At 52.8% G+C, this 25,004-nt stretch overlaps 1 protein-coding gene across 1 annotated transcript; it reads left to right on the forward strand.

The window, feature by feature from the left end:
• WLS (Wnt ligand secretion mediator) lies at positions 1 to 25,004 on the forward strand. The gene is made up of 12 exons (XM_063406863.1): positions 1 to 219; positions 10,695 to 10,967; positions 15,985 to 16,109; positions 16,565 to 16,726; positions 17,470 to 17,606; positions 17,951 to 18,119; positions 18,260 to 18,357; positions 18,844 to 18,907; positions 19,115 to 19,258; positions 20,535 to 20,618; positions 22,064 to 22,217; positions 22,810 to 25,004. Exons 1-12 carry the CDS (start codon positions 114 to 116, stop codon positions 22,917 to 22,919), a joined length of 1,626 nt encoding a protein of 541 aa, XP_063262933.1. The 5' UTR covers positions 1 to 113; the 3' UTR covers positions 22,920 to 25,004.

The following is a 25,004-nucleotide window of genomic DNA, read 5'->3' on the forward strand; positions in this document are numbered from 1 at the left end:
GGCCGCGGGCGGCGGGAGCGGCACAATCACGGCTGGGGCGGCGAGCGGGGCCCGCCCGCTGCCCGCGGCCCCCGCTCCGTCCGCAGCGCCCCGGCCCGCACAGCCCCGCCAGCATGGCCGGGGCCATCATCGAGAACATGAGCACCCGCAAGCTCTGCATCGTCGGGGGCATCCTGCTCGTGTTCCAAGTCATCGCCTTCCTGGTGGGAGGGCTCATCGGTGAGTGCCGCCCGGGGGCCGCTGCCTTCCTCCTCCTCCTCCTCCTGCCGCCGCTGCCCGCTTGTTTAGTGCTGGTTACAGTATCGCTGACTCGCTCCCATGATCTCATTATCCGCTTTTGTAGCCCAGCGATCCCGGCTCCGGGCCCTTTGTGCCCGTCCCGCGGCTGCTGCGGGGGGAGCCGGCCAAGGAAAAGTTTTTGTGTTGCTTTCCCTTTTTTTTTTTTTTTTTTTTTTGGCCTGGTTTCAGCCTGGACTTAAAGAAAGAGGGAAGTGGGAAAGCTTCAGTATGGCGACGGAACGCGCAGGGAGCCTCGCGTTTCAAAGTTGGCTTAGAAAATAATAATAATTTATTTTTTTAAAAGGATCTTTTCCTCCCTTCTTGGCGCTGCACCTCCCCGTGCCTCGGCCTCCGAATCGGCCGCGGGAGGAAACCTTCCCCTTTGCCAGAATGAGAACAAAAAAAAAAAAAAATAAAAAGTCTAGGGAAAAAAAATAAGAAAAGAAAAAGGGGAATGACTGGTGCGAGGGGGCGTCCCGGCTCTGGGTTTTTTGGGATTCGCGCTTTGTCCGGGCTCGTTTCTGCGGGGACTCCCCCGCTCCCTCCGATCCCGTTCCAGGAGGGGTCCCCTGTCCCCTCTCCCCTCCCCCGACCCCTCTGACTGGGTCCCCTCCTTTCCTCCTCCCCATTCTCTCCCCAGGGGAGCCCTCTCCGTTCCACCTCCCGCTCCAGCAGGGACGCCCCGTTCCCGATCCCCTTCCAGAGGAAGCCCCAACCCGCGTGGGCTCGGCCTGGGTTTGTTCCTGCCCATGGAAAACCCTCGTGGCTGCCCAGGGAGGGATTTCAAACCCGTCCCCGACTCCCCTCGGCTCTGGCACCCCCCGGCTCCGCACCCGGCACTTTAAAGCCAGACCGTGTTTGTTTATCCCTGAGCATTGCCAGAGGCAGGGAGATGGGGTCTGGGACACAGCCCTGCGGCGAGGGGAGTTTCCCTGAGGGATGGAAGGAGGAAGATGGAGGAGAGCGAGTTTGGGGCAGTCCTGGGATTTTTTTTTTTTTTTTTTACTAGAAAGCAGCCGAGCTCTGCGCCGGCTCCCTGCAGTGATGGGAGCGTGGATCTGGCTGCCTTGGCCATTTGCAGGGTGGGAGCGTTGCCTTTCTGTGCGGGAAGGGCTGTCCCGCCCTGCGGAGCATCCCCCGCTGCCCCGGGCTCCAGCCCTGCCTCCCTGCCCAGCTCTGGGGATTTTCAGCAGGAACCGGGGGCAGATTCACCCTGAAACTTTGTTGCACTTCGCCGGGAGAATGAAGTTGCGCTGCTCTTTGTGTTTAAAAGGATTGAGGGAACAGCTCCAGCTTTCCTGGTGCCCATCAGTGCTTTGCCTTCGTGGCCTTGAATTATCAGCCTCTAACAACCATAAAATTCCACTGAACTTAATTTTGGAAAACTTCAGTTTCCCTCATTCTCTTACTTCCTCACCTCCATCACAAGGGAGTTGCTGGCACACATTGACTAAAACTCATTTTTCCTGTTCTTGCAGGCCTGATAAAGTGTATCAGGATTAGCTTTTTTCCTTCCTTTTTTTCTCTTTAAGAGCTGTTTCAAGAGCGGGTTATTGAACCTGCTGCGGATCCCTGAGATAAAATGTCTTGGCCTGTGCTGTGCAGAGAAGCCAGACTTCATCTTAGAAGGGTTTTCCTGGCAATTTCTTGCTGTTAAATTGAAATAGTTGCTTGTTCCAAAGGCTGGAGTGGCTCAGAATGCCCTGTTTGTGCTGGCATCTGGGGACAGATGTGACAAACAGATGTTTATGGTTGGCTTTACAGGGAAAAGACAAATGTTTCTGCTCAGTTCTGAAGGGATTCAGAGATCAAAGAATTTAAATTACATTAGTTCAGTTTTCCAGCTGGTTTATACCCTGCTTTATTGGCTGCTGCTGCTGGGCATCCACCTCAGGCCCTCCCATCCTGGCTGGGTGTCCCAGGTAGGGCTGGAAAGCTGCATGGACAGGTTGGATGGGCTGGGGCCAGCAGGGACAGGGATTTGGGGCTTTGATTTTGGGGCTGCTGGAATTCCTGCACAGCCTCAGTCACTCCGTCCTGCTGGAATTCCTGCACAGGCTAAGTCACTCCATCCTGCTGGAGCAAACGCATTTTCTATCTGTGCTCGAGTCCTAGGAGCTGCTGCCTCAGAAGTGCTTTAATTCCTGGAAATCCCCACTTTGATCTTCTCTCAGATCAAACTGCTCTAATCAATCATCCAAACTGTTTTTTCCTCTGCAGCACTTGCCCCTTCTGATGCATTTAAGGAATTTAGAGGCTCCTCCCTGAGCCTGCAGCTCCCAGCCAGCCCTCCTGGGAGCTGGAAATCCAGGGAAGTTTGGTGCTTGTGAAACAGAGTTCCACGTGTAACCTAGGTGTGGTTCCCAACATCTGGCAGGGTGACACACGGCCTGGGAGGCTGAGCAGCTCTTCCCAGGAACCTGCCTTGTTCTGGGCTCCCTGCATCCCTGGAAACTCCACTCCAGGGCCTTGGGGCTGACCCCTGTGGTGATTCCCAGGCATGTGGTGTGTTCCCGGTGGGGTGGCCGGCGCTCCGAAGGGATCAGAGCCGTGCTGGGAGAGCTCCCAGGGCCACCCCACAGCTGCTCCCAGGGGTGGCACCAGGTGGGACGGGAGCAGAGGTGGCACTGACACGGTGGCCCTGCCCTGGTTTGATCCAGCGCACCCAACAGACACCAAAATCCGGTTATTTTGGTGTGCCCAGGTCTAGACAACCCAAAATACGTACGCGAGTGGGACAGGGCTGCCGAGCCAGCCTTTCCCCTCGCAGGCACTTAGGTCATGTTTCAAAACAATGACTAAGTGCTCTATTTTAACAGATCCCTCGTGCCAGTCCAAAATACCCAAATGCAGCACGCTGGTACCTGATACAACCACCACAAAGCTGATTTTCCTCACATCAGGGGGTTTCTGCCACCTCTGGTGCCCAGCTCAGTTTTGGGCAGTCAGTGTGTGATGCCAGAGTTTTAATGCAACTTTCACGTTTCCAACAGCTCTTTTATTCAGCAGCAGGACCCTTATCAGCTCTCAGGTGGGATTTGCCCAGAGCTGTCTGATGGAAAAGCATGAGGTGCACACGGATGGGAGAAATTCCTGTGGCAGGAGGAAGCTCCTGTGGCAACAACTCCCTGCCAGGAGGGTGCAGCCAGGTGGGGACCAGGCTCTGCTCCCAGGGAACAAGGGACAGGACGAGGGGAAACAGCCTCAAGTTGTGCCAGGGGAGTTTGAGGTTGGATATTTGGGAATTTTTTTTTTTTTTGTGGAAAAGGTTATCCAGCCCTGCTGCAGACTCTCCAGGGCAGTGGTGGAGTCCCCATGCCTGGAGGGAGCTTTGCAAAGCTCAAGAGGGAGCAAACACCCCAAAGAGAATTTTATTGGGCTGTTTCTTTGCTGTGCTATGGTAATGAACTGTTGGCTTCAGAAAGTGGGGCTGTCACTGCCTGAAACCCCCAGAGTTCCTGGTGTCTGCTCCCTTCGTGGAAAACATCTTGTTTAAAGGTCACGCTTCCGGGCTGTGTGTGATGTGTTCACTTGGGATGCAGCAGTGGGAGATAGAACAAGATCCACAAAATTAATCCTAACGCAGCCTTGTCTCCACTATACTGCTGTGAATGATGGCATGTGTGGATTACAGGAGAATGGGATCACCAGAATGGTTTCTGTTATCGTTTGTGAGGAATGAGGCTGATGATAATTCTCAGCCACGCCAGCATTCCTGGGAGCCCCTGCCTGCTCTGCCTTCCCTGGATCCAGCAGGGCTGTCCCGGGATGGCTCCAGGCTTGTGCAGGCTGTGACAGCCCCGACAAGGCAGGAGGACAAACCTTGCACCTGCAGTCCTGGGGCAGTGTTGGTCCCCCAGGACAAGGGAGACCCTGAGGGGCTGCACCGTGTCCAGGGAAGGGTCTGGAGTCCCAGGAGAGGCTGAGGGAGCTGGGAAGGGTCTGGAGCCCCAGGAGGGGCTGAGGGAGCTGGAAAGGGGCTCAGCCTGGGGAAAAGGAGGCTCAGAGGGGACCTTGTGGCTCTGCACAGCTCCTGACAGGAGGGGACAGCCGGGGGGATTTGGGATCTGCTCCAGGGACAGGAGGAGAGGGAATGGCCTCAGGCTGGGCCAGGGGAGGCTCAGGGTGGATATCTGGGAATATTCCTTCATGGAAAGGTTGTCCAGCCCTGGCACAGCTGCCCAGGGACGTTTGGAGTCCCCGTCCCTGCAGGAATCTAAAAGCCCTGTGGATGGATGTGGCACTTGGGGACACGGGGCAGTGTGGCCTTGGCAGTGCTGGGAACAGTTCAGTTCGCTGGCCTGAAAGGGCTTTTCCAACCCAAACAATTCCATGATTTCCTCAGCTGGACCAGCTGCAGCGTCCACCTGGCTGTGCCTGTTGCTGGGAGTTTTGACTGGGATGTTCCAGTGGAGGTCACCACAGCTGCTCCAGGCCAGAGCTGAGCTGGGACACAGCGGTGTCCTCCTGACAGCTGCTGGGGTGAAGCTGTGTGTGCAGAATCTGACTGGATTTAAGTGGGTTTGATGCCTCTTGGTTGCTTGGAGAGTGAAGCTTTTGATTACAAATGATCTTTGTGGGGAGCTGTTGGTGTCCCTTTCTAGTTGCCTTTTCATCCTGGAATTTTTATATATATAAAGTATTTTTTAAAAGGAAAAAAACCCCACCCCAGACCTCTGTGCAGCAACATCTCAGCTTTGAGAACTTTTCGAAAGTGAATTTTTAATGAGTTATTTTATGTGAATTACTTTAAAGGTGCCTTCCAACTCAGACTCCTGCGATTCCAAGATGCCTTATCCCAAATCACAGATCCTTGGTTCAGACAAGCACAGGGAATGCAGGAGAACTCCCTGTGGTCCAGGCAAGCCCAGAGCAGGTCCACAGCCGGGGAAATGCTGCAAGTCCAGTGCCCACCCGGCCACTTTACAAATTTAACTGATTGGAAAAGTGGAGGGATTTATTTAGCACATGAGTCCTCTGGGCTGAGGAGATGGATTTAAGGAGGTGCAGGTTCACTGCTCCCTTCCCTGGCTTAGGCTGGAAAAAACAGAATTGTTGTGACTGGAGGAGCTCAAACTTCCTTGTGTGTCTGGCCCAGAGAGATAATGAGTCATGTGTGGCCATGGCTGAGCAGCTCTCCACAATCCCAGCTCATTATCTAAATGTCTGATTTGGCTCCCGAGCCCCCAGTTTCCAGGATTTCATTTTCTTTCCTGGGATTTCATTACCTTCCTCGGGCTGAGCTGATCTTTTGACAGGGAAAGCGCTCGGATTTCCAAGGTACGGATAGGAAAGAGTGTTTCAGGCTGGGGACAAAGAACATTTTTGTGTGCCTGACTTCCTTTCATCCAGGGCCTCTCCAGGAGCTGCTCGGTGCTCCGTGGCCATGAATGCCAATGGATGCTCTGTATAGACACATTCCTGCAGTGCTGCAGCCTTGGCAGAGGCGCTGGGAGCCCAGGAGAAAGCAGACTCCAAAGGTCATGTCTGTTTAGTTTAGGTCTGCTCGATTCTTCTTTTGAGCAGCTGTAACTGTAGCTGAACGGGCAAAAGTGCCAGAAATAGAGAGTTCCCAGGCAGGACTGGCAGAGCTGGGGATCCTCAGAGGTGCTGGATTTTTCACTTTCCACTTCCAAACTCAAACCTGCCACAGCTCAGGTGACAACTTCAGTCCTGCCTGGCTCTGTTGATTTAAAGTGACCTGAGCCCTTCCTGAGCAGTGCTCCTGCTGCCTCCCTGCCCTTTGTGAGGAAAGCCCCTCCACAGGAAGCCTTTTCCTTGGTAAATCACATTCAGGGCCTTTGAAGTCGGGCTGTACCTCCCTGATAGCCTGGGAAAGCCTTTGAAGGGCCCAAGGTGTCCAGTGGGGAAGGGCCCGGCCCTTTCACATGGAGATGGGATTCCTCACATATCTGAGCTCGGGCAGTTTCCAGGGTGTCTCATCCCGGGGAGTGTCAGGCTCAGCAGAAAAGCTGCTGGATATCAACAGCCCTTCCTGCTCCCTGGGATCTGTGTGCAGGGATTTCACAGCTTGGCTGGGCGTTGCAGGAAATGCATCTCATCCCCCTGGAAAACTGACTTGGAAGAAGATCAGGCTCTCTGTGGCAATTAGAAAATCAGTCTTGCCTCTTTTTTTTTCTTTTACATAAAATATTTTTGACTATCCGTTTCTGCATTTAGGGAGCTCTGCTCTTGCTCACCTCATTTGTATTCATTGCTGCTGTTGAATATGGATGCGAATTATGGAGATCATTCATTCAGTTCTCCCAGCAAGTTGTGCCTCATAAGATTTCCCTGCTTTGTGACTTGCCTGGGGCTGAGGGAAGGATTCCTTATCTCTGTTCCCCAGGAGCCTTTGGCTGCTTATCAGGGAGCTGGGAATCCCCTGCTCCCTCATTTCTAAGGGCTCTGGGCATGGCTGCTCCTGCAGCTCCTTGAGAACTGATTTATTGGGAAAAAACCCCTCCAGTTTGTGCTGCTCTGAAAAGGCTTTGCTGGTAGCAAAGCCGCAAAAGCAGCACTGGAGAACAAACCTTGAGGAAAATCACAACCCCTGGGACATGAGAGCGCCCAGCAATACATGAGTGGATTGTGGAGTCACAGAATACCAGGATGGTTTGGGTTGGGAAGGACCCAAAATCCCATGGCAGGGACACCTTCCACCGCCCCAGGCTGCTCCAGGCCTGTCCCTGTTCCAGGGATCACAGGGCAGCCACAAAGTTTCTGTTCTGATCCAGCAAACTTGGGTTTGGTGGTTGGGACAGGTTCATTTTTATGGTCTAAAAAGTAAAAAAAAAAAAGGCAGAGAAACCTGTAGTACTGAAAAAAATGTCTTGGAAACAACAGAAATATGGGTGTTCAGCTGCAACAGGATATCTGGAAACTCCCACTGTAAATCAGGATGGAATTGGTGCCCCGGGGCTTTAAAGGGTTTTGGTCTGGATAAAGCTTGAAGTCAAATATAAGAAAGAAAAACCTTTCCCAAGGGGAGTGGGCTTCCAGTCGGCAGTGGGGTTATTTAAATATATAATTATTCTGCATATAAAAGCTGCTGCAGTGTTCCAAAAAGCTTTGTGAAATAAGAACTATCAAAGAAATAGTAATTAAAAGCCTCTGTGTCACTCAAATTCATTAAACTGGTGCTGTCGAGGTCAGGAGAGAGGGAGGCAGAAAAGAAAAATTCATGCTGCAATAAATGCATCTTTATAATCCTGAGTGCACGTATGGTGTTCTCCAGGTTGTGGCTGTTCCAGTTGGAAAAGCTGGGTCTGTCGGTGATAAATTAGCTTGTTTATTCCTACCCTGCAGTCGCTTAGGGTAATGAAGCAGAAGCCCTTTGTGTGTGCTCGCTGGGAAGTGCTGGCTGGCTCCGAAGGGGGTAATTGAGTAGAAAAGCAGAATGCTCCCGCTGCCGGGAGAAGTTAAATCCCCCCGAGGTCAGGGGGATTCAGGCTTTAATCAATGTGGACACAATGCAATTGAGAGTTTCCAAAGGGCTTGTTTATGGTGCTGGAGCAAGGGTCGGTGGTTAATGGGAGTGCTGGAGGTGCTGGATGGGAAGGTGCAGGATGTGATTCCCAAGGTGAGGGCTGGTGGGGAGCTGGGAGGGGATGGAAATCCTGGAACTTGAGTGCAGGAGGAAGGAGCTGTTTGAGGCTTCATCACAGGAGCTTTTTGAAGATCTGCTTAATTTATTGAAATTAAAGTACTGAGTGATGGGTATTACCAAACCTAGGTTGCCTAAAATGCTAAAAAATTGAGCTCACTTCTGTCAGTAATTTTTTTTTAGCCTAAAGATTTAAGTCTAAAATGAGAGAAGCAATGTGGTTTTCTTTTTGAGGACTAGCTCCTGAGGGAAGCCCCTTGGACCTTGTTTTCTGCTGTCCTGGTGGGATCAGGCCCTGAGCACCCTGCCATGGCCTCCTGGCTGAACTGAAAGGATGAAATCCTGTGCAGGATTTGTTTCAGTCGGTGAGACACGGCTGAGGATGTCCTGGCAGTCCATGGGAAGCCCTCCCTGGGCAGTGGTGGCCACACTGGTGAACTGTTCAGCTTTCCATGGCTAAAACCATCACCGGGAGCAGCAGGATCTGCTCTGCCCCTGTAATCTGGGACACATTTGGGATTTCTGCAGTGAGCTGGGCACCTTTAGAGGCCCAGCTGGAGGAGAGGCAGAGGCAGAAATTTAGGGGAAATTTAGATCAGATATTGGGCAGGAATTGTTCCCTGGCAGGGTGGGCAGCCCTGGCACAGGGTGCCCAGAGCAGCTGTGGCTGCCCCTGCATCTCTGGCAGTGCCCAAGGCCAGGCTGGAGCAGCCTGGGACAGTGGGAGGTGTCCCTGCCATGGCAGGGGTTTGGAATGAGACAAACTTTAGGGTTTTTGGGGGCAGCGGGGCTGGGGCAGGGGGCAGCGGGGCTGGAGCAGCCCTTGGCACCACAGCACAGCCCAAATCCCTCGCTGCGAGCTTTGTTTTGCATAGCACTTTGTAATGCTGTTGGCTGACTTGGCTGCAGCTCCACAAAGCATTTGTTTTTCCACTTGGTTCAACGCTCGCTTGGATTTAATGGGCCAGGAGCCAAATCAGTAATGGAAGCCAAGTGCCGACGTTTGTTTGGTGCGCGATTCCCGACGAGGAATATGTATAGTAATTGTCTCATGCTCCTCAAAGCTGTAACTTTGGCAGAGGGGAGGCTGCAGGGAGCGTGCCAAGTGTTTAAAATCATAATCAGGCAGTGATGAAAACATGTATTTATGGCTATAATGAATTGCATCAAAGCAAGGAACATTCGGCTTCTCTGTAGAGGGAACGCTGTCTCTTAATTCAGAAATGCCTTCGAAATCACCCAGAATGTGTCAGAGTTAAAGAGCTCAGGGCACTCATCTGAAATGCCTGGCTTATTTCACAGCAATATTCCTGATATTCCCTTCCAGCTGCAGTTTCAGCTGTGGTTACTGGGCTCTGCATCAAGGCACGGTGGAGGAATCAACATTTATTGCAGTGTTTTATGCACTATGGGCACATCATGAGTGTTGTGTTAGCTGGACTTTTGTTTGTTTGTTGAATGCTTTGTTTTATTCTACTTTGCTCTTTCTTGATGCAGTATTTAGGGTGGACATTGGCAAAGTTGCTTCCCCCAGAGGGTGCTGGGCACTGCCCAGGCTCCCCAGAGAATGGGCACGGCCCCGAGGCTGCCAGCAACAATTCAGGATATGTCCTGATTCTGATATCAAGAATTGTTTGATTTTGGGGTTGCTTTAATTACTGAGTGTTGTGTGATTCCCGAGTGCAGCAAGGGTTTGGGATGCAGCAGTGCAACAATGCATCCCAGAGAGCCGGGCTGAATCTGGGAGCACTCCTGGAATCCTTTCAGGGGGAAGAGCCCTCTAAGGCCAGCAAGTCCAACCATTAACCCAGCACTGCCCAGCTGCTCGCGCCAGTCCCCTGGAGCCCACCCTTATCCCAGCATCCCTGAGTCTTTGGAGCTGGAGGAAACTCAGTGCTGTGAAAAAATGGAAAAAATGCAGTTTATAAACATTTGGCTTTTGAGTAACTTCCTCCCGCCTGGCATTGAGTCACCCGTGGGAAGCCGTGTGGATGTCACCCTGTGCCGAGGTGGCACAGCAGGCAAGGTGCTCCACAGGGATCCTGGCTGCCATCCCAAACAGCTCCAGAGCTGCTGGGATGATCCTGCTGGGCCCAAATTACAAGGGAGCCAGGGCTGAATCATCTGGGTGTAGCAGCGCGGGGCTGGGGGCAGCAGGAGGGTGAAGCTCACTCTGGGGTTGTTTTCCTCCTTGGAATATTGGGAGTTTGTGGGGTGGTGTTATTGCTGCTGGAGTTTTTGGCGGGCTGTGATCTGTAAGGGAAGTCCTGGATGATCAGGATGAGGATGGTGACAATGTGAAAATCACCTGCAGAGTCTCCTTTCCCATGCCGCTCATTGCCCTGGAGAAAAATCTTCCTGCCCAAGGAGATGTGTGGCCTTGCATGGTGCAAATCCCCGTGGTAAATCCTGCCCTGCCCTGCAGGACCACGAGGTTTGGGATTATCCATCCAGGTTTCCCTGGGCACATGCTTTCTGTGTGGATTTGCTTGAGTGAGCACAGGGAAAGGAAAAAATTTCAGTAAATCAGGATGATTTTGTGTGACTGAGGTATCTGAGACTGAACCAGCAGATCCCAGCTCTTCAATTAATCCTAATTTGATCCCACTACAAAGTCAGTAATACATCTGTGGATGTAATAAACTTAATTACTTGACTGTGAGATCAAAGAGCTGTGAAGGAGCGGCACTGGGTGCATTTGTTTCAAATTGCCTTCAAAGAGTCGAGTGGGGAGCTGCGAGTTTTGGTGGGGAAACCGCTGGGTCAGATGTCTGCAGATGCCACAAGCGTGCTCCTCTTGCCTCCACAGCCCCCAGCCCCACGACAGCTGTCCCCTACATGTCAGTGAAGTGCATTGACGTGAGGAAGAACCACCACAAAACCAAGTGGCTGATGCCCTGGGGACCCAACCACTGCAAGAAGCTGAAGGACTTTGACGAGGCGGTGAGCCGGCAGATCGAGGCCAACGACATCGTGTTCGCCGTGCACATCCCGCTGCCCAGCAAGGAGATGAGCCCCTGGTTCCAGTTCATGCTCTTCATCATGCAGCTGGACATCGCCTTCAAGATGGACAACGACCTCAGTAAGTGCCTGCCAGAGGGAGCTGCTGCCTGCCTCTGTTTCCTTAAAGGGGTTTTGGCCTTGCGCTGTGAGCTGTGTTGGTGCCACACAGTGAGGTGGTGCTGCAGCACTTACTGAATCTGGAATTGGTGATCCTGGAATGGTTTGGGTTGGGAGGGACCTCAAAGCCCACCCAGTGCCACTCCTGCCATGGCAGGGACACCTCCCACTGTCCCAGGCTGCTCCAGCCTGGCCCTGGGCACTGCCAGGGATCCAGGGGCAGCCACAGCTGCTCTGGGCACCCTCACCTCCCTCACAGACAGGAATTCCTTCCCAATATCCAATTTCCCCTCTTTCAGTTTGAAGTTATCATATAAATACCAAATAAATATATAACACACTCCCTTCCCACCCCCTCCCCAAAACACACAACTTTCCCCCAAACTCAGAAATAATCCTTCAATAAAACCTGCAAAATTATGTTGAGAGCAGCAAGGGCAGGAGTGCTCTGGCCCTCCCTGGCAGGGAAGCTGTCCATGTGTTTGCATGTTTTAAAGTGTTTGGGGGAAATCCCTCTCTTAATCTAAGCTACAGTGAATAAACAATTTGCTTTCCAGACTGGCTGAGCTGGGTGTGTGGAGCTCCTGCCCTGGCTCCAGCCTGGCTGTTGCTCCATGCTCAGGGATCCGTGGGGTGGGATCAGTTCAGGGAGTTGGTTGGGGTCAGGAGTTTTTTTAGCCACATTTGTGCCCTTGAGCCCCTTCCTGCTCAGCGTGGAGCTGTTCCTCCAGGTGTTTATCCCAGAATCCTGGACTGGTTTGGGTTGGGAAGGACCTCAGAGCTCCAGTTCCAGCCCTTGCCGTGGGCAGGGACACCTTCCACTATCCCAGGCTGCTCCAAGCCCCATCCAACCTTGGCACTCACAGAGATGATTTAATGCATTATCATTAAGATAAGTTAAAAATGAGATTGTAGAAAGCTTTCACCTGTATTCTTATCCCTGTAATTATCTCTGAAATACAGAGAGAGCAGCTTTGTGCCTTTATTAAGGCCTCACCTCCTTCCACTTGCATAGATGATTTCATTAGGGAAACAGCTCTTTATTCCACGGATTTTCAAGCTGAACCACCATGCTGGAGTCAGGAGCTGGCTGAGCCCTTGGAGCAGGCTGCTGGAATGCTAACCCAGCTTTTGGCAGCGCTTCTGCTGCAAGAGCAGAGCCCTTGCCTCAGCTTTGTGCCCTTCAGTGAGTGAGTCCTGCAAAGGTGGGAGGGGTTTTTTGAGATCTCAAAGCAGAAAAGCTCATCTTGGGCCACCCCCTGGGTAATAAAAAGGAGGTTTGGGGATTTTCCAACTCTTAGTGCCAAGTTGAAGGCAGACGTGAATTAAGTGTAGAATCTCAGGGACTGGTAACACATTTCTTGCTTGCTGGATTGTGTTGTAACAGCTCTTAAAGAAATAAACAGCAGACTTGTTAAGCTGAATTAATTGCATTTGTATGTCTGTCCCCTGCTGTTAAATGAAAGGGCCGCATTGATCAGGTGATTGGGACAGCTCCTGTAAAGGGACAGTGATAAGGATGTGGAATAACCTCAGTTCTTCTTTCAAAGCAACAAGTCAAGTTTCTTCTCTCTGGGGCTCTGAGCCCTCCTCCTGCTGTGCCCGATGCCAGCAGGGGCTGGAGCCAAACCAGGGCACTCCTGGAAGGCACCACAGCTGCTGGAGCCTCTGCTCACCGTCCTCAGAACTGTCTTGGAGCTGCCTCAGACCATCCAGGAAAGCAGCACTGCTGGAGAAGCTGCTGCCTGGGGCACACCCTGCTCTCCTGGAGCTCCCCTGCAGAGCCTGAAGGTGCTGTGCAGGGTCCTGGGCTCTGCCAGCTCCCCTTGGCCCTCACCAGGGATGTTGCTGAGCCACATCAAACTGTCTCCTGCTTTTTTCCTCAAAGGCCCTTGGTTGTTCTCTTCCCCTGCAGTTCCTAAGCAAGGCCGAGGCACAGAATAAACCTGCATTTGGTTTTTTCAGGGCGCTGGGTGCCAAAACCCTGCTGGGGCAGGGGCAGCTGGCCTGTGCCTCTTGGGAATGTTGGTTGCTCATGGCTGACTCCTCATCCACAGAGGGCTGGAGTCAGTCCTGGGTCAGCTCTCCTCACCCAGGACCTGTCAGCTCTCCTCACCCAGGACCTGTCAGCTCTCCTCATCCAGAATCTGTGTCAGCTCTCCTCATCCATGGCCTGTGTCAGCTCTCCTCCAGCCAGAAAGGGATTTTCTGGGGCAGAGGGGAAGGGCAGCCCTGGTGAGGTGCCCTGAGAAAGCCTGGCAGGGGCTGAGCCTCTGGAATGCCCTGTGGGATCTCCCCTTTCAGAGGAGCAATCAGCCCTAATCACCTTCACCATGGGAACTCTGGATTTCCAGTAGTTTTGAAATACAGATTTTTTGGAATGCAGATGCTTAGAAGCTGAGCTACTTCCCTGTGTTTATTCTTCCCAGAAAGCTGGGAGAGACTCAGACTGCTCCTCTGAGGAAGAGGCTATTTCTGTGCTGTCCCTTTCCTTTCTTGATGCATTGTGCACTCAATTATTAAAACCCCTTCCCAGAACTGGGGAAGAAGGGGGCCAGAAGAAGGAGATGGAGCTTCTTTGCAGCTGCAAAGCAACTGTGCACAGTGAGAGGGCAGAGTGCCGAGCCTCCTTTTCTAATTCACCCTGCCTTGGGCTCTTTGGAAGGTTTTGTAATTTTAGGGAGCTGGTGAAGCATGGAAGTGTAATGGAAATAATTCCAGCATTTCTGCTTGCCTGCCATAGGTTTCTCCCCAGCCAGCTGTGTTAGTGTGCAGCTGGCACAGAGCCCCCTCCTGAAACAACTCCACTATTTTTAGGCCATTGTAATATGAGTGAAGATATCCTGGGCAAGCATTGTCCTATAAAGTGATTCATGGAAAAGCTCCTGGGCAGTAAAATGCCAGTGGGAAAAATGACACTGGTGGTGCTCGGAGCATGAGCAGGGAGTCCCTCCCTGGGGGGGTCACAGAGCTCAGGGGGGGAAACCTCCAGGGGTGTTTCTTGTCCTCATTTGGGTTGGAAGGACCTCAAAGCCCACCTGGTGCCACCCCTGCCCTGGCAGGGACACCTCCCACTGCCCCAGGCTGCTCCAAATCCATCCAGCCTGGCCCTGGGCACTGCCAGGGATCCAGGGGCAGCCACAGCTGCTCTGGGCACCCTGTGCCAGGGCTGCCCACCCTGCCAGGGAAGGATTTATCCCTGAGCTCCAATCCAGTCCTGCTCCCTCTCAGTTCAAATCTTTATAATGCTGTGCAGGAAAGGGCACCCTCCCCAGAAAATTGCCTATTCACCATCTGATTAATGTGAATAAGACACGAATCTGCTTAAGATTTCTGGTTCTCTGTCACTGCCCTCATTTGTTCCTCAGGGACAATGGGAGTTGATGATGGAGGGCTGGCATAGGATTATCATGGAATCATTTAGGTTGGAAAAGACCTTTAAGATGGAGTCAAACCACTAACACAGCTCTGCCATCAGTCTGCTGTGCTGAAATATATGGATATATGGATATATCTATATTTTATGTTGACAGCCCTGAAGGGTCTTTGCACAAAACCCATTTCCAAGGGGAGGTGTCACCCCAGCAGAGAGACTGATGGAATTCCAGAGGGAGTCTCTAATCCATTGGCCTGGAAAGGCACGCAGCAGTTCATCTTCTGCCTTCTGGTTTTCATACTTGATGGCAGCAGCAACATTTGGACTGCAAAGCTGAAATACTGAAAGCTGTTTTTGTTGGATTTAATCCCAAGCATTCCAGTTGGTTTTATGGCTTCTGAAATGGAGTTCATGGTTCTTTTTAGCCGGGCCAAGTTCAACCTTATGTTCCCATTTATCTGTTTTGCTGGTCTCCTAAACAGCGGATCTGAGATGGCAAATTCGTGTTTCATGGAAACCCAGCTCCTGGCAGCTCTGGAAAGAGGCAGGATACAGATCTGGATGGCACAGATCACGTGCACCAAAAAAATGCTCAGAAAAATCCTGAAGTGTCCACATCAGATGCACAACCCAGCCACCTCCGAGGGGCGTAAAAATAGAACTGCAAGCCACAGATCCCATCCACGCCCCTTCCCATCCGGTGGGATGAGTGTGCCACCACGTATTCCCAACAGAAATACGGCTGCAAAGATGGGGTCTGGAACCATCTCCCAGTGCTTCTCCACAGTGGATGGTTCTGGAGCCATCTCCCAGCTCTTTCCAAGGTGGATGGTTCTGGAGCTTTTCCAGCAGCTGTGGCTGTCAGAGTTTGGTGCCCTACAAAAGGAGGCTGGGCTGTAACATGCACATGCTCGTTTTGGAGCGTGTTCCTCGTTCAGAGCCTTCCCTGGGATCTGTGCCTGGTAAACAGGAGGATTTTCCAGCTGGTGGAGCTGGTACAGACTTGCCTCAGGTTTTTATCCGTGTTGATGTGTTGCTCCTTGGCAGCCTCGGCTGCAGCTCCAGCGCATGAACTCGCTCAGTTATGGCTCCTCAGTGAGCCTGTTCCAGCCTGAATCAGCCTGATCCAGCCTCATTCCCTCCTGGCAGCAAGGACCCCTGGCAGTGTCCTGGCAGGAGCCCCTTTCCAGGCAGTTTTAGCCCAGAGTGTCACCGTGCACACGTCCAGGAGGGGACGAGCTGCTGGTCCCACATGGGTGTGTGACCTCGCAGGCCACGAGCTCCGTGTGTGTCACTGGGGTGTGAGCTGGGGCACCTGCACAGGCAGGAACAAGTCAGGACAGGCATGGAGGAGCAGGGGAGGGCTCTAAAGTGTTCTGTAGGTGAGGGAGAGCTCCAAAAACCTTCTGTAGGACAAATGAAACTAAACAAGACACACAGAAAACATCAATGTTGTTGTGTGTGGTTGGTTCTGAGGTTTGTTTTCAGTTAGTCCAGCATAGCTCAACTTCAGTTCATTAATTGTCTTCATAAAGGAACTTTGTGTCATGTTTTTGAATTACTCTGGGAACCTTCTGAGCCTCCTGCCTCCTTGCTGTTGCAGAGGAAAACGCAGAGATCACCCTGGATGTGTCGCTGGCCTATCGTGACAACATGTTTGACGACTGGGAGGAAATTGCACACGCCATAGAGATCAGGAAGCTGAAGTGCACCTTTGGCTCTCCAAAAGTAAGGAATTTGAACCACACTGGCCGTGGGGATGAGTGGGAGTTGTCCTCTTCCAATCACAGAACCACAGAATTGCCCTTTCCATGAAAAGATTTTCCCCAATATCCAACCTAAACCTCCCCTGGCACAACCTGAGACGGTTTTCTCCTGTCCTGTCACTTTTTATCTGGGAGAAAAGGCCAATCCCCACCTGGCTCCCACCTCCTGTCGGGGAGCTGTAGAGGGTTCATCTTGGAAGGCTCCCATTAAAGCCTGAAATGTGAACCTGTCTGAGGTCAAACCTTCCTTACTCAGTGATCCTAAACAATCAAAACCTCGAGGAGAAGTGTCCCTCAGGCACTGTCTCACACAGGCGTTTGCAGACAGGCTCTGGGTGCTCCCAGTGCTCCCAGCTGGAGGGCTCTGTGGTGTGCTGGTGCCGGGGGCTGAGGTTCTGCTCCCTGCCCTTCCTGCAGACCGTGGAGTCCGAGGGCCGCCACTACGACTGCGACTTCCTGCCCTTCATGGAGATCGGCAGCGTGGCACACAAGTACTACCTCATCAACATCCGCCTGCCCGTCAACGACAGGAAGGGCATCAACGTGGGCATCGGCGAGATCAAGGACATCCGCCTGGTGGTGAGTGCCCCGGCCTCCTCTGCCACCCCGGAGCTGCTGCAGCTCCTGGCCCGAGCTGCTCTGCCTCCAGGGAGCTGTCCTCCTCCCCGGGAATGCCCTCTTTGCCCACTCTTCTGAGGAGCCCTCCAGAGCTGGCCTCTTCCCAAGCCTCCGAGCTCCCTGTGTCCTTTGCTTCCCACCACAGTCTGCCTGGTGGGACATCTTCTTGGATAGGAGCTGAGGAGGATCAGGAGGGTTCAGAGGGGGCCTGGTCTGTCTGGAGTTGGCTGTGGCCGTGTCTGGGAAGGCTCTCAGTGACCCTTGCTCTGCCTGCCCTCGAGGCTCGGTGAGCAGGGATGCTTTTCCCAGCTGGAGGCCCTCCCACCACGGCTGCGGTGGCTGCAGACAGCGGTGGGAGGACGCGTGGCTGGAGAAACACAGTAATGAGCCAATGCCCTTCCCACCAGGGGTGACTTGGCTCTGTGAGGATCTCATTACTTGCCTGGGAGTAATTCTCCCAGCTTTTTCCATGCCGGGTCAGAACTCCCTCTGTCCCTTGCCATGGAAGCCGTGTCTGCTGGCATTTGTTCTCAGACCTTCTGGAACCTGCCCAGGTGTCCTGGGGGCTCAGTGGGCACCCGTTCTCTGTCCATCATTGGCCAAGCCATCGCTGGGATGCACTTCCACGTGTGTGCCTCTCCTGACACTCCATGAGGAGAAGCACAGGACGGTGATGTTAAACCCTTTGCCCTGGCTTTCCTCAGGGCATCCATCAGAACGGAGGTTTCACCAAGGTGTGGTTTGCCATGAAGACCTTCCTGACGCCCAGCATTCTGATCATCATGGTGTGGTACTGGAGGAGGATCACGCTGATGACGCGCGCCCCCGTCCTGCTGGAGAAGTGAGTAGGGGCCCGTGGTGGCCCAGGGGACCCCACGGACGTGGTCATTGCTCCCAGGCAGAGCCCATGGATGGGAGACAGGAATTGTCTCTCCTCCATCCTCTCCCTCCACCCAGGCACACTGGGAGCTGGAGACCACCACAGCTTCTCTTTTCTTTCCTGTTAAATCCCTGGTGAAAAAGGAGCTGCTCTGACGAGCTCAGTCCTGGCGGGTTTGGTGGCAGGAGGTGACACTTCCCAAACAGTGCTGGATTTCCTTCTGTTGCTCTCCATGCACAGCTTTGGCTTTTGGGGCTCTGTCCTTCCCTGCACACTGGACAGAGATGGTGTTTGTGCCTCTCCAGGGTCATCTTTGCTCTGGGAATTTCCATGACGTTCATTAACATCCCTGTGGAGTGGTTTTCCATTGGATTTGACTGGACTTGGATGCTGCTCTTTGGAGACATTCGACAGGGCATCTTCTATGCCATGCTGCTCTCGTTTTGGATCATCTTCTGTGGGGAGCACATGATGGTGGGTACCACCACGGGAAGGTGGTTTCCAGCCCCGCTTCCAGGAGAGCCTGGCAGCTCCCTTGCTGATGGAAATGATGCTGAGGGGATTTCAGGCTAACTTCCTTCTCCTTTTTCTCCTCCTCCCCACCTCGTGACCAGGACCAGAACGAGCGGAATCGGCTCTCGGGGTACTGGAAGCAGGTTGGACCCATCGCTGTGGGCTCCTTCTGCCTCTTCATCTTCGACATGTGTGAGAGGTGGGTGCAGCTGCACTCCCCGGGGAGAGGCTCCTGTCACCTCCTGCAGCAGGGAGCAGCAGCTGAACCCCATGGCTGGGTGCACAGCCCATGCCCCAGAGCCAGCAGAGGCTCCTGCAGGTGCTCTGAAGTGTGCTGGCCATGGAAACACTTCCCACCTCACTTCCTCCTCACCCACAGGGGAAAGCAGCACGGTTCCCCTGCAGAACCTTAGGAAATGATTCTTCCCCCAGGGAGTGCTGGGCACTGAACAGATCCTCAGAGAGTGGCCAGAGCCCCAAGGCTGCCAGAGCTCCAGGAGCACTGGGACAGCGCTTTCAGCCACAGGGTGGGATTGCTGGGTGTCTGTGTAGGGCAGGAGTTGAAACAATGATCTTTGTGGGTCCTTCCAGCTCAGGGTGTTCCCTGATTCTGTGATTCCCAGGCTGCAGAGTGGATGAGGGGCCCTCTGAGCCCTCTGACTGGTGTTTTCTTTCCTCTCTGCAGGGGAGTGCAGCTCAAGAACCCCTTCTACAGCATCTGGACCACTGAGGTGGGCACAGAGCTGGCTGTATCCTTCCCCTGGTTTGTGGCAGAGGGAGGTGCTCCCTCCTGCCAGCTCCCTGGGACATGTGGGCAAACTCCCTGCTTTGGGGGGCAGGGGGTGGCTCAGGCACTGCAGGAGATCACTGGGGAACTGAATAAGGGGTCACCTGGATGATGTTTTCTAGGCTTTCTTGTTAGCTTGTACCATTTTCCCTTAAGTTCCTCTGCACAGATGGCCTTTATTATAGTCGCAGGGATCTGCCTGTGCCTCTATTTTCTCTTCCTGTGTTTCATGGTCTTCCAAGTGTTCAGGAACATCAGTGGGAAGCAGTCGAGCCTCCCTGCCATGAGCAAGGCTCGCCGCCTTCACTACGAGGTAAGGGTCCTCCTTGGGACAGAGATTCCTTGTTCTTAAAAGAGATTTTGGACCTCAGAGTCTGTTCTGAGACTCCCTTTATCCATAATCTCTTCATACTTCCATCTCTCCTCCTCTAATTAATTTTTGGGTTTAATGGGAGGTTTTGCTAAGACCATCTGGTTTCTCATGGTATAAATTTGGATTTTTGGGGTCATCATTTCCTTATGAAGTTGCTGGAGGGTCAAAGCACAACGCATTCCCTCCATTACCCCCATTTTTAGCTCACAATTTTTTATGTTTTTCTGTCCTACCTGATTTGCCTGTTGCCAAACTCGAGGAGCTCACTCTACTGCCTCTACAGGGGTGCAAATATTCATTCCCAAAGTAGTTCTGTTAAATTATGGTCACTTCTTCTTTAAACAAGTCGTTATCACCTATCAGGAATTCAGATAAAAAAATTAGAAAATAGCACTTGAAAGAATTTGAAGCAGAGGCTGAGTGTTTTTCCTTCTAGCAGGAGGCACAGGGGTGCAGAAAGCTGCTGCTGCTGCCACACCCCACACCCAAACTTCTGGGGAGCAAGGATCTGGTGTGGAAGAGTTAATTTAATAGTCCTTTGTTGTCGTGGTGTGGCAGGGTAATTACGCAGACACTGACATTTCCACCTAAATTCCAGAACCAGGTTAAAAAAACCCACACACTCACCCAAAACCAAAAGAATTTGTAAGTAAAAATGTAAAACCAGTGAAAGCAGGGGTGGTGGGCAGTGGGATTGCAGCCAAGGAGTTTGTCTGGGAATCTCCACTCTGTGATAGCCAGCCAGGTTTTCCAGACGCTGGAATCGCTGCAGCTCCCTCCCAGCCGGGCTGGGGGCGAGGATGAGTGCGGTGAGACCCCGAGCCCACGCTGAGACACCGCCGTGTTTGTTTTAAAAGAGCCCTGAGCTGTCGGGCCATGCCCCCTGTGGCCCGGCTCACACCAGCGAGCCACCTCTTCCACTTCATTAACTGCTGCTCAATCAGTCACCAGCAAATGTCATGGAAAGGCAGCGCTGTCCAGACGTGCCCACCCCGCGCGGAGCTTCCGGCAGGAGCGCAGACGGGTGGGGAACGGAGGATGTGGGCTGTGCTGAGCACGGCACGGGAGTGGGTGGAGGTTGTTTTGCTTTGGGGTTTCGTGGGTTGGACCCTTGTTTTATTTTTTATTTTTTATCCTCGTGTCTTGTCTATCCTAAAACCAAAAATGGGTTTTGTGGATTCTGTTAATGTGACCAGTGACATTTCTCTCTAAACAGGGGCTGATTTTTAGGTTCAAGTTTCTGATGCTCATCACCCTGGCCTGTGCAGCCATGACCGTCATCTTCTTCATCGTGAGCCAGGTGAGGGATGGCTCTGCACTTCCCGGGAGAGCTTCAGCCGCTCCCGGCGCCGGCTCATCGCTGCTCAGACAGGACTGGCCTGTTCTGAGCACGTTTGATAACAAGCTGCTTTTGAAGAAGTCGTTTTCTTTTATTTGAAGCTCTGCCACGCAGTTGCTGGGGCTGGAGCTGGCACAAAGGCCCTTGGCTCCCAGGGAGCGTTGGGGCTGCGCCGTGCAGAAATCAGCCAACAGGCTTTAGCCATTTCTGAGAACTCAGTGAGAGGAAAGTGTTCTGTTCACACGGAAACACTCAGGTGGCTTTGTGTGCCCATGGAGATGTGACAGCATCCAACCTCCCCTGGGCTGACCTCACAGCCCTGCTGGACCTGTTTGTCCTGAGCTGCGATGTCACCTCTGTACAAAAGAGCTTTTATCACTGCTTGAATCATGGAGTCACAGACTGCTTGGGCTGGAAGGGGCCTTAAAGCCCATCTCATGGGCAGGGACACCTCCCACTATCCCAAGTGGCTCCAAGTCCCATCCAGCCTGGCCTTGGGCACTGCCAGGGATCCAGGGGCAGCCAGACTCTGTGCCAGGGCCTGCCCACCCTCCCAGGGAACAATTCCTGCCCAAAGTCCCATCCATCCCTGCCCTCTGGCCGTGGAAGCCACTCCCTGTGTCCTGTGCCTCCAGGCCTTGTCCCCAGCCCCTCTCCAGCTCTCCTGGAGCCCCTTCAGGCCCTGCAGGGTGCTCTGAGCTCTCCCTGGATCTTTCACTCCTCCCAGGTGAACACCCCCAGCTCTCCCAGCCTCACTCCATGGCAGAGGGTCTCCAGCCCTCAGAGCATCTCCGTGGCTCTCTTTTTAAGCTACTTTAGTTTTCTTCTTGGCCTTTATGTTGATCTTTAACAGAAAGCAACATTGCAGTCTGAGCAGTCTGTGTATCTTCAAGGAATATTAATATTGATGATATTTTCATGGATGTTGACAGCCCTCAGCGTGTGGCAGGTTGGTGCTGTCAGCCTGGCCCCTCCTCAGCCAGCCATGCTCAGCACATCAATTCCCCCATTATTCACGCTGGTTTTCCTGCTATAAAAGTTCTATTTTGGCAGTCGGATGTTTTGGGATGTCAGTGGTGTCCCCAGGTAGTGTCCTCTGTGTGCCAATCTGTGCTGAGCACATGCTGGTGGCAGGGGTATCGCAGGGCACAGCAGTTCAGTCACAGTAAATGAGACATCAGAGCTGAAGAAGTCCTGAGGGAATCATTTTGTCAGGAGCATTTTTTCCCTGCAGACTGAGTCTGAAGAGGAGAATCCCAGCCTGACTTCTGCCTCACTGAACCTGTTACACTCCATTTCCTCCGTCCTGTTGAATTGATGCTGTTCTCGCTGATTTACTGCAAGGCTGTGTCTTTACAGAGTTTGCTCTTCCTGATGGCCTGTCCGTGTCTGTTGTCCCTGGACAGGTGACAGAAGGCCACTGGAAGTGGGGGGACATCACGATCCAGGTGAACAGCGCCTTCTTCACCGGCATCTACGGGATGTGGAATCTCTACGTGTTCGCCCTCATGTTCCTGTACGCGCCGTCCCACAAGAACTACGGCGAAGACCAGTCCAATGGTAAATGTCCCCAAATGACCTGAGGCCTCTCATGGGGACAAACAGCTACAAAGTAGGGGATGCCTTCTCTGCCTTTTTCTGGCCCAAGTGCACACTCAGAGCCTTGACGTTTTGTAAATGATGGTTTGGGTTTCCAAGCAGGCGTTTGAATTAATGGCTGGGTAGGACAGGTTTGACTTTCAGCCAAGGCTGGCTGGAGCCTTTGGGATGGTTTTTGTGCCTTTTAGCATTGTCCAGACGGAACTGTGTAGCTCAGATGGAGGGGTGAGGAGTGTCAGGAGTTGTGCAGAGCCAGATGGTCCTGCCCGAGCCTCCTTTTCTCCAGGCTGAGCCCCTTTCCCAGCTCCCTCAGCCTCTCCTGGGGCTCCAGCCCCTTCCCCAGATCTGTTCCCTTCTCTGGACATGCTATGGCCCCTCAATGGGTTTCTTGTGATCCTATTTAAATAACTGTAAATAAAATAATTTCTAGGAAAGTCGCTGCTCCGTGGCTTAGGCAGCTGCAAGGCTGGAGGGAATAAACTGGATCTTTTCCTTTGGAACAGTCCCACATTTCATTGTGAGACAGCACTGATGGAACCCCTTTGTCTCTCAGGTGACCTGGGGGTGAACAGCGGGGAGGAGCTGCAGCTCACCACCACCATCACCCACGTGGACGGGCCCACGGAGGTCTACAAGCTGGCTCGGAAGGAGGCTCAGGAGTGACACGGAGGTGCCTCAGCAGGGACCGGCCTGGGGTGGGGAGCAGAGGACACACGAGTCCCTCTGGCTGGAGACCTCTCCGGCCGCATCGCTCCTCGAGCACCCCGTCCCTGGTGCAGTCACAGAGCAGCGACAGCGAGCAGAGCATTTGTTAACTCTTTACTATGGTGTAGTTATTCCTGGGGGGAGGGCTGTGTATATCGTGTTACACTCGGGCACGTAAACCCTGCTGGAAGGGCACTGAGGTTGCAAAGTCGCACGTCCGGATGTGGGGCCCGGGCAGGGCTGCCGTGGGGCTGGTTTGATTTTGCTGGGTGTGCTGGTGCATAAAGGTGCTGCAGGGAGCTCAGGCAGGAGCATGTGCTCAGTACTCTGGGTTTGCTCCTGTGTGCAACTTGTACGAGGTGTTGGTTGCTGGGGGGAGCCTTGTTGTAAAAACATTTAATTCCACCACTGTAGCTGTATTGACCCTTGTCTGAGTCTTTGGTGCAGCCCTGCAGCCACCCTCTGTCACTGGATGAAGCAGAGCTGGGAGAGGAGTAGGCTGTTAGTAAGGCTTTAGTAGAAGCAGTGAGTGCTTTCTCAGCAGGTGTTACAGCTGTTTGCTGAATACAGGGAACGTCCAGCCTGGATGCTGAGCTGAGGTGCAGGAGAACAGAGCACTCCTGACCCAAGCTCCCAGCTGGCTGATCCCACAGCCAGCTCCTCCCTGTTCTCAGTCCCTTTGGCTTCCCGTGCTTTTGTGGCTTCCTCCACCTTCCCCTTTTGTTACAGTGCATCCCTGGGAGCTGGGCAGTCTCGCTCTGTGCACTGCCAGGCTGGAGCAGAGCTGGATTCTTCCAGGGATTATCCGACTTGAAAGAATCCGCTGGTCACGCACTAATGTGGATCTTTGCTTTCCCAGAGCAGATGCAGGCGCTGGGCTCGCTCAGCCCCGTGCTGGGAGGCCTTTGGCAAAGAGACGGGAGTGGGAACTGATCCAGAGTGGAGGCTTGAGCTGAGCTCTGCTGGACCAGTTCAGGGAAGAGAACAGAATGGTGGGGAAGGGTCTGCGCTGCTCAGGGCACACCTTCCATGGCCTGGAGCATCCAGAGAGCCTCATGAGCTGGCAGGAGTAAATGCCTGTGTTAACTGCTGGTAACATGAAACTCACCCTCCCAGTTCTGGCCCTACAAGATAAGAATCTGCTGCTGCTGTGTGTTGCTGAAGGGTTGAGAGGAGGCAGAGAGGGGAAACTCATTCCTGTCAGCCCAGGTACCATCACAATTCCAGGTACCATAGCGATTCCCACCCAGAATTTATTCATTTGCCCTCATGCATTTATTAAAGCTCAACATTATGAAAAAAGAGAGGGTGGCACCACAAGACCATCTTGCATGGGTTTGATTGGTGGGCAGCCCAAGCTGTGCACCATCACATGGGGCTCCTCCAGTCAGGATGTGCCACTCTGGGCAGACCCCTCTGCCAAAGGCCTGCTCCCTGTGTATTAGCTGGAGCTCCTTTTAGATTTTTTTAAAGCAGTTCCGTTTGTTGTGTTTACCCTCCCCAGGATCCCCAGCTTCCCCTGCCCCTGGAGGCAAAGCAGGTCCAAGCAGTGTTCCTACTTGTAGCAGTTACTCCATTACAAAGTGAATTCAATCTACGCACATCCCTGTAAGCCTGGAACGTTCCCAGCTGAACACTCGACTTTGCAACTTTACCATCCCTTTTCCCTTGGGTTCTTACGTGATATTTATGTTGTTCCCATAGCTGTGTCCGTGGGTTCTTTTCCAGCTTAGGCTATAGCATTGTGTTTTGTAAAGGCTCCCCATGAAGCGGGAGCTGCAGCTTTCAAACCAAATTTTGTGTCAAACACTAACAATTTGTTTACGGGGTGTGTGTACATGTGTGTGTGTGTGTGGGTTTTTTATTTCTTCATTCCTCAGCCCTACTCATATGTCTCGGAAATAGTCAGAAATAGTCCCTGGGTCTTGTTAAAATATATCCTTTTTTTTTTGTTTAGGTTGAGTTCAGTTTTTACAGAATGCTTTAAGCAACCTGGAAAACATGTAGTTTTGTTAATTTAAATAAAATATACAATATTGTGGA

The sequence above is a fragment of the Prinia subflava genome, chromosome 10 (genome assembly GCF_021018805.1).
Source record: "Prinia subflava isolate CZ2003 ecotype Zambia chromosome 10, Cam_Psub_1.2, whole genome shotgun sequence".
NCBI classification, from domain to species: Eukaryota; Metazoa; Chordata; class Aves; order Passeriformes; family Cisticolidae; genus Prinia; species Prinia subflava.

Coding starts and splice junctions, on each gene's coding strand:
- WLS (XM_063406863.1), top strand. CDS start 114: ATGGCCGGGGCCATCATCGAGAACATGAGCACCCGCAAGCTCTGCATC. Junction 10,968..15,984: donor CAAGATGGACAACGACCTCA/GTAAGTGCCTGC, acceptor TTGCTGTTGCAG/AGGAAAACGCAGAGATCACC. Junction 22,218..22,809: donor CGGCGAAGACCAGTCCAATG/GTAAATGTCCCC, acceptor TTTGTCTCTCAG/GTGACCTGGGGGTGAACAGC.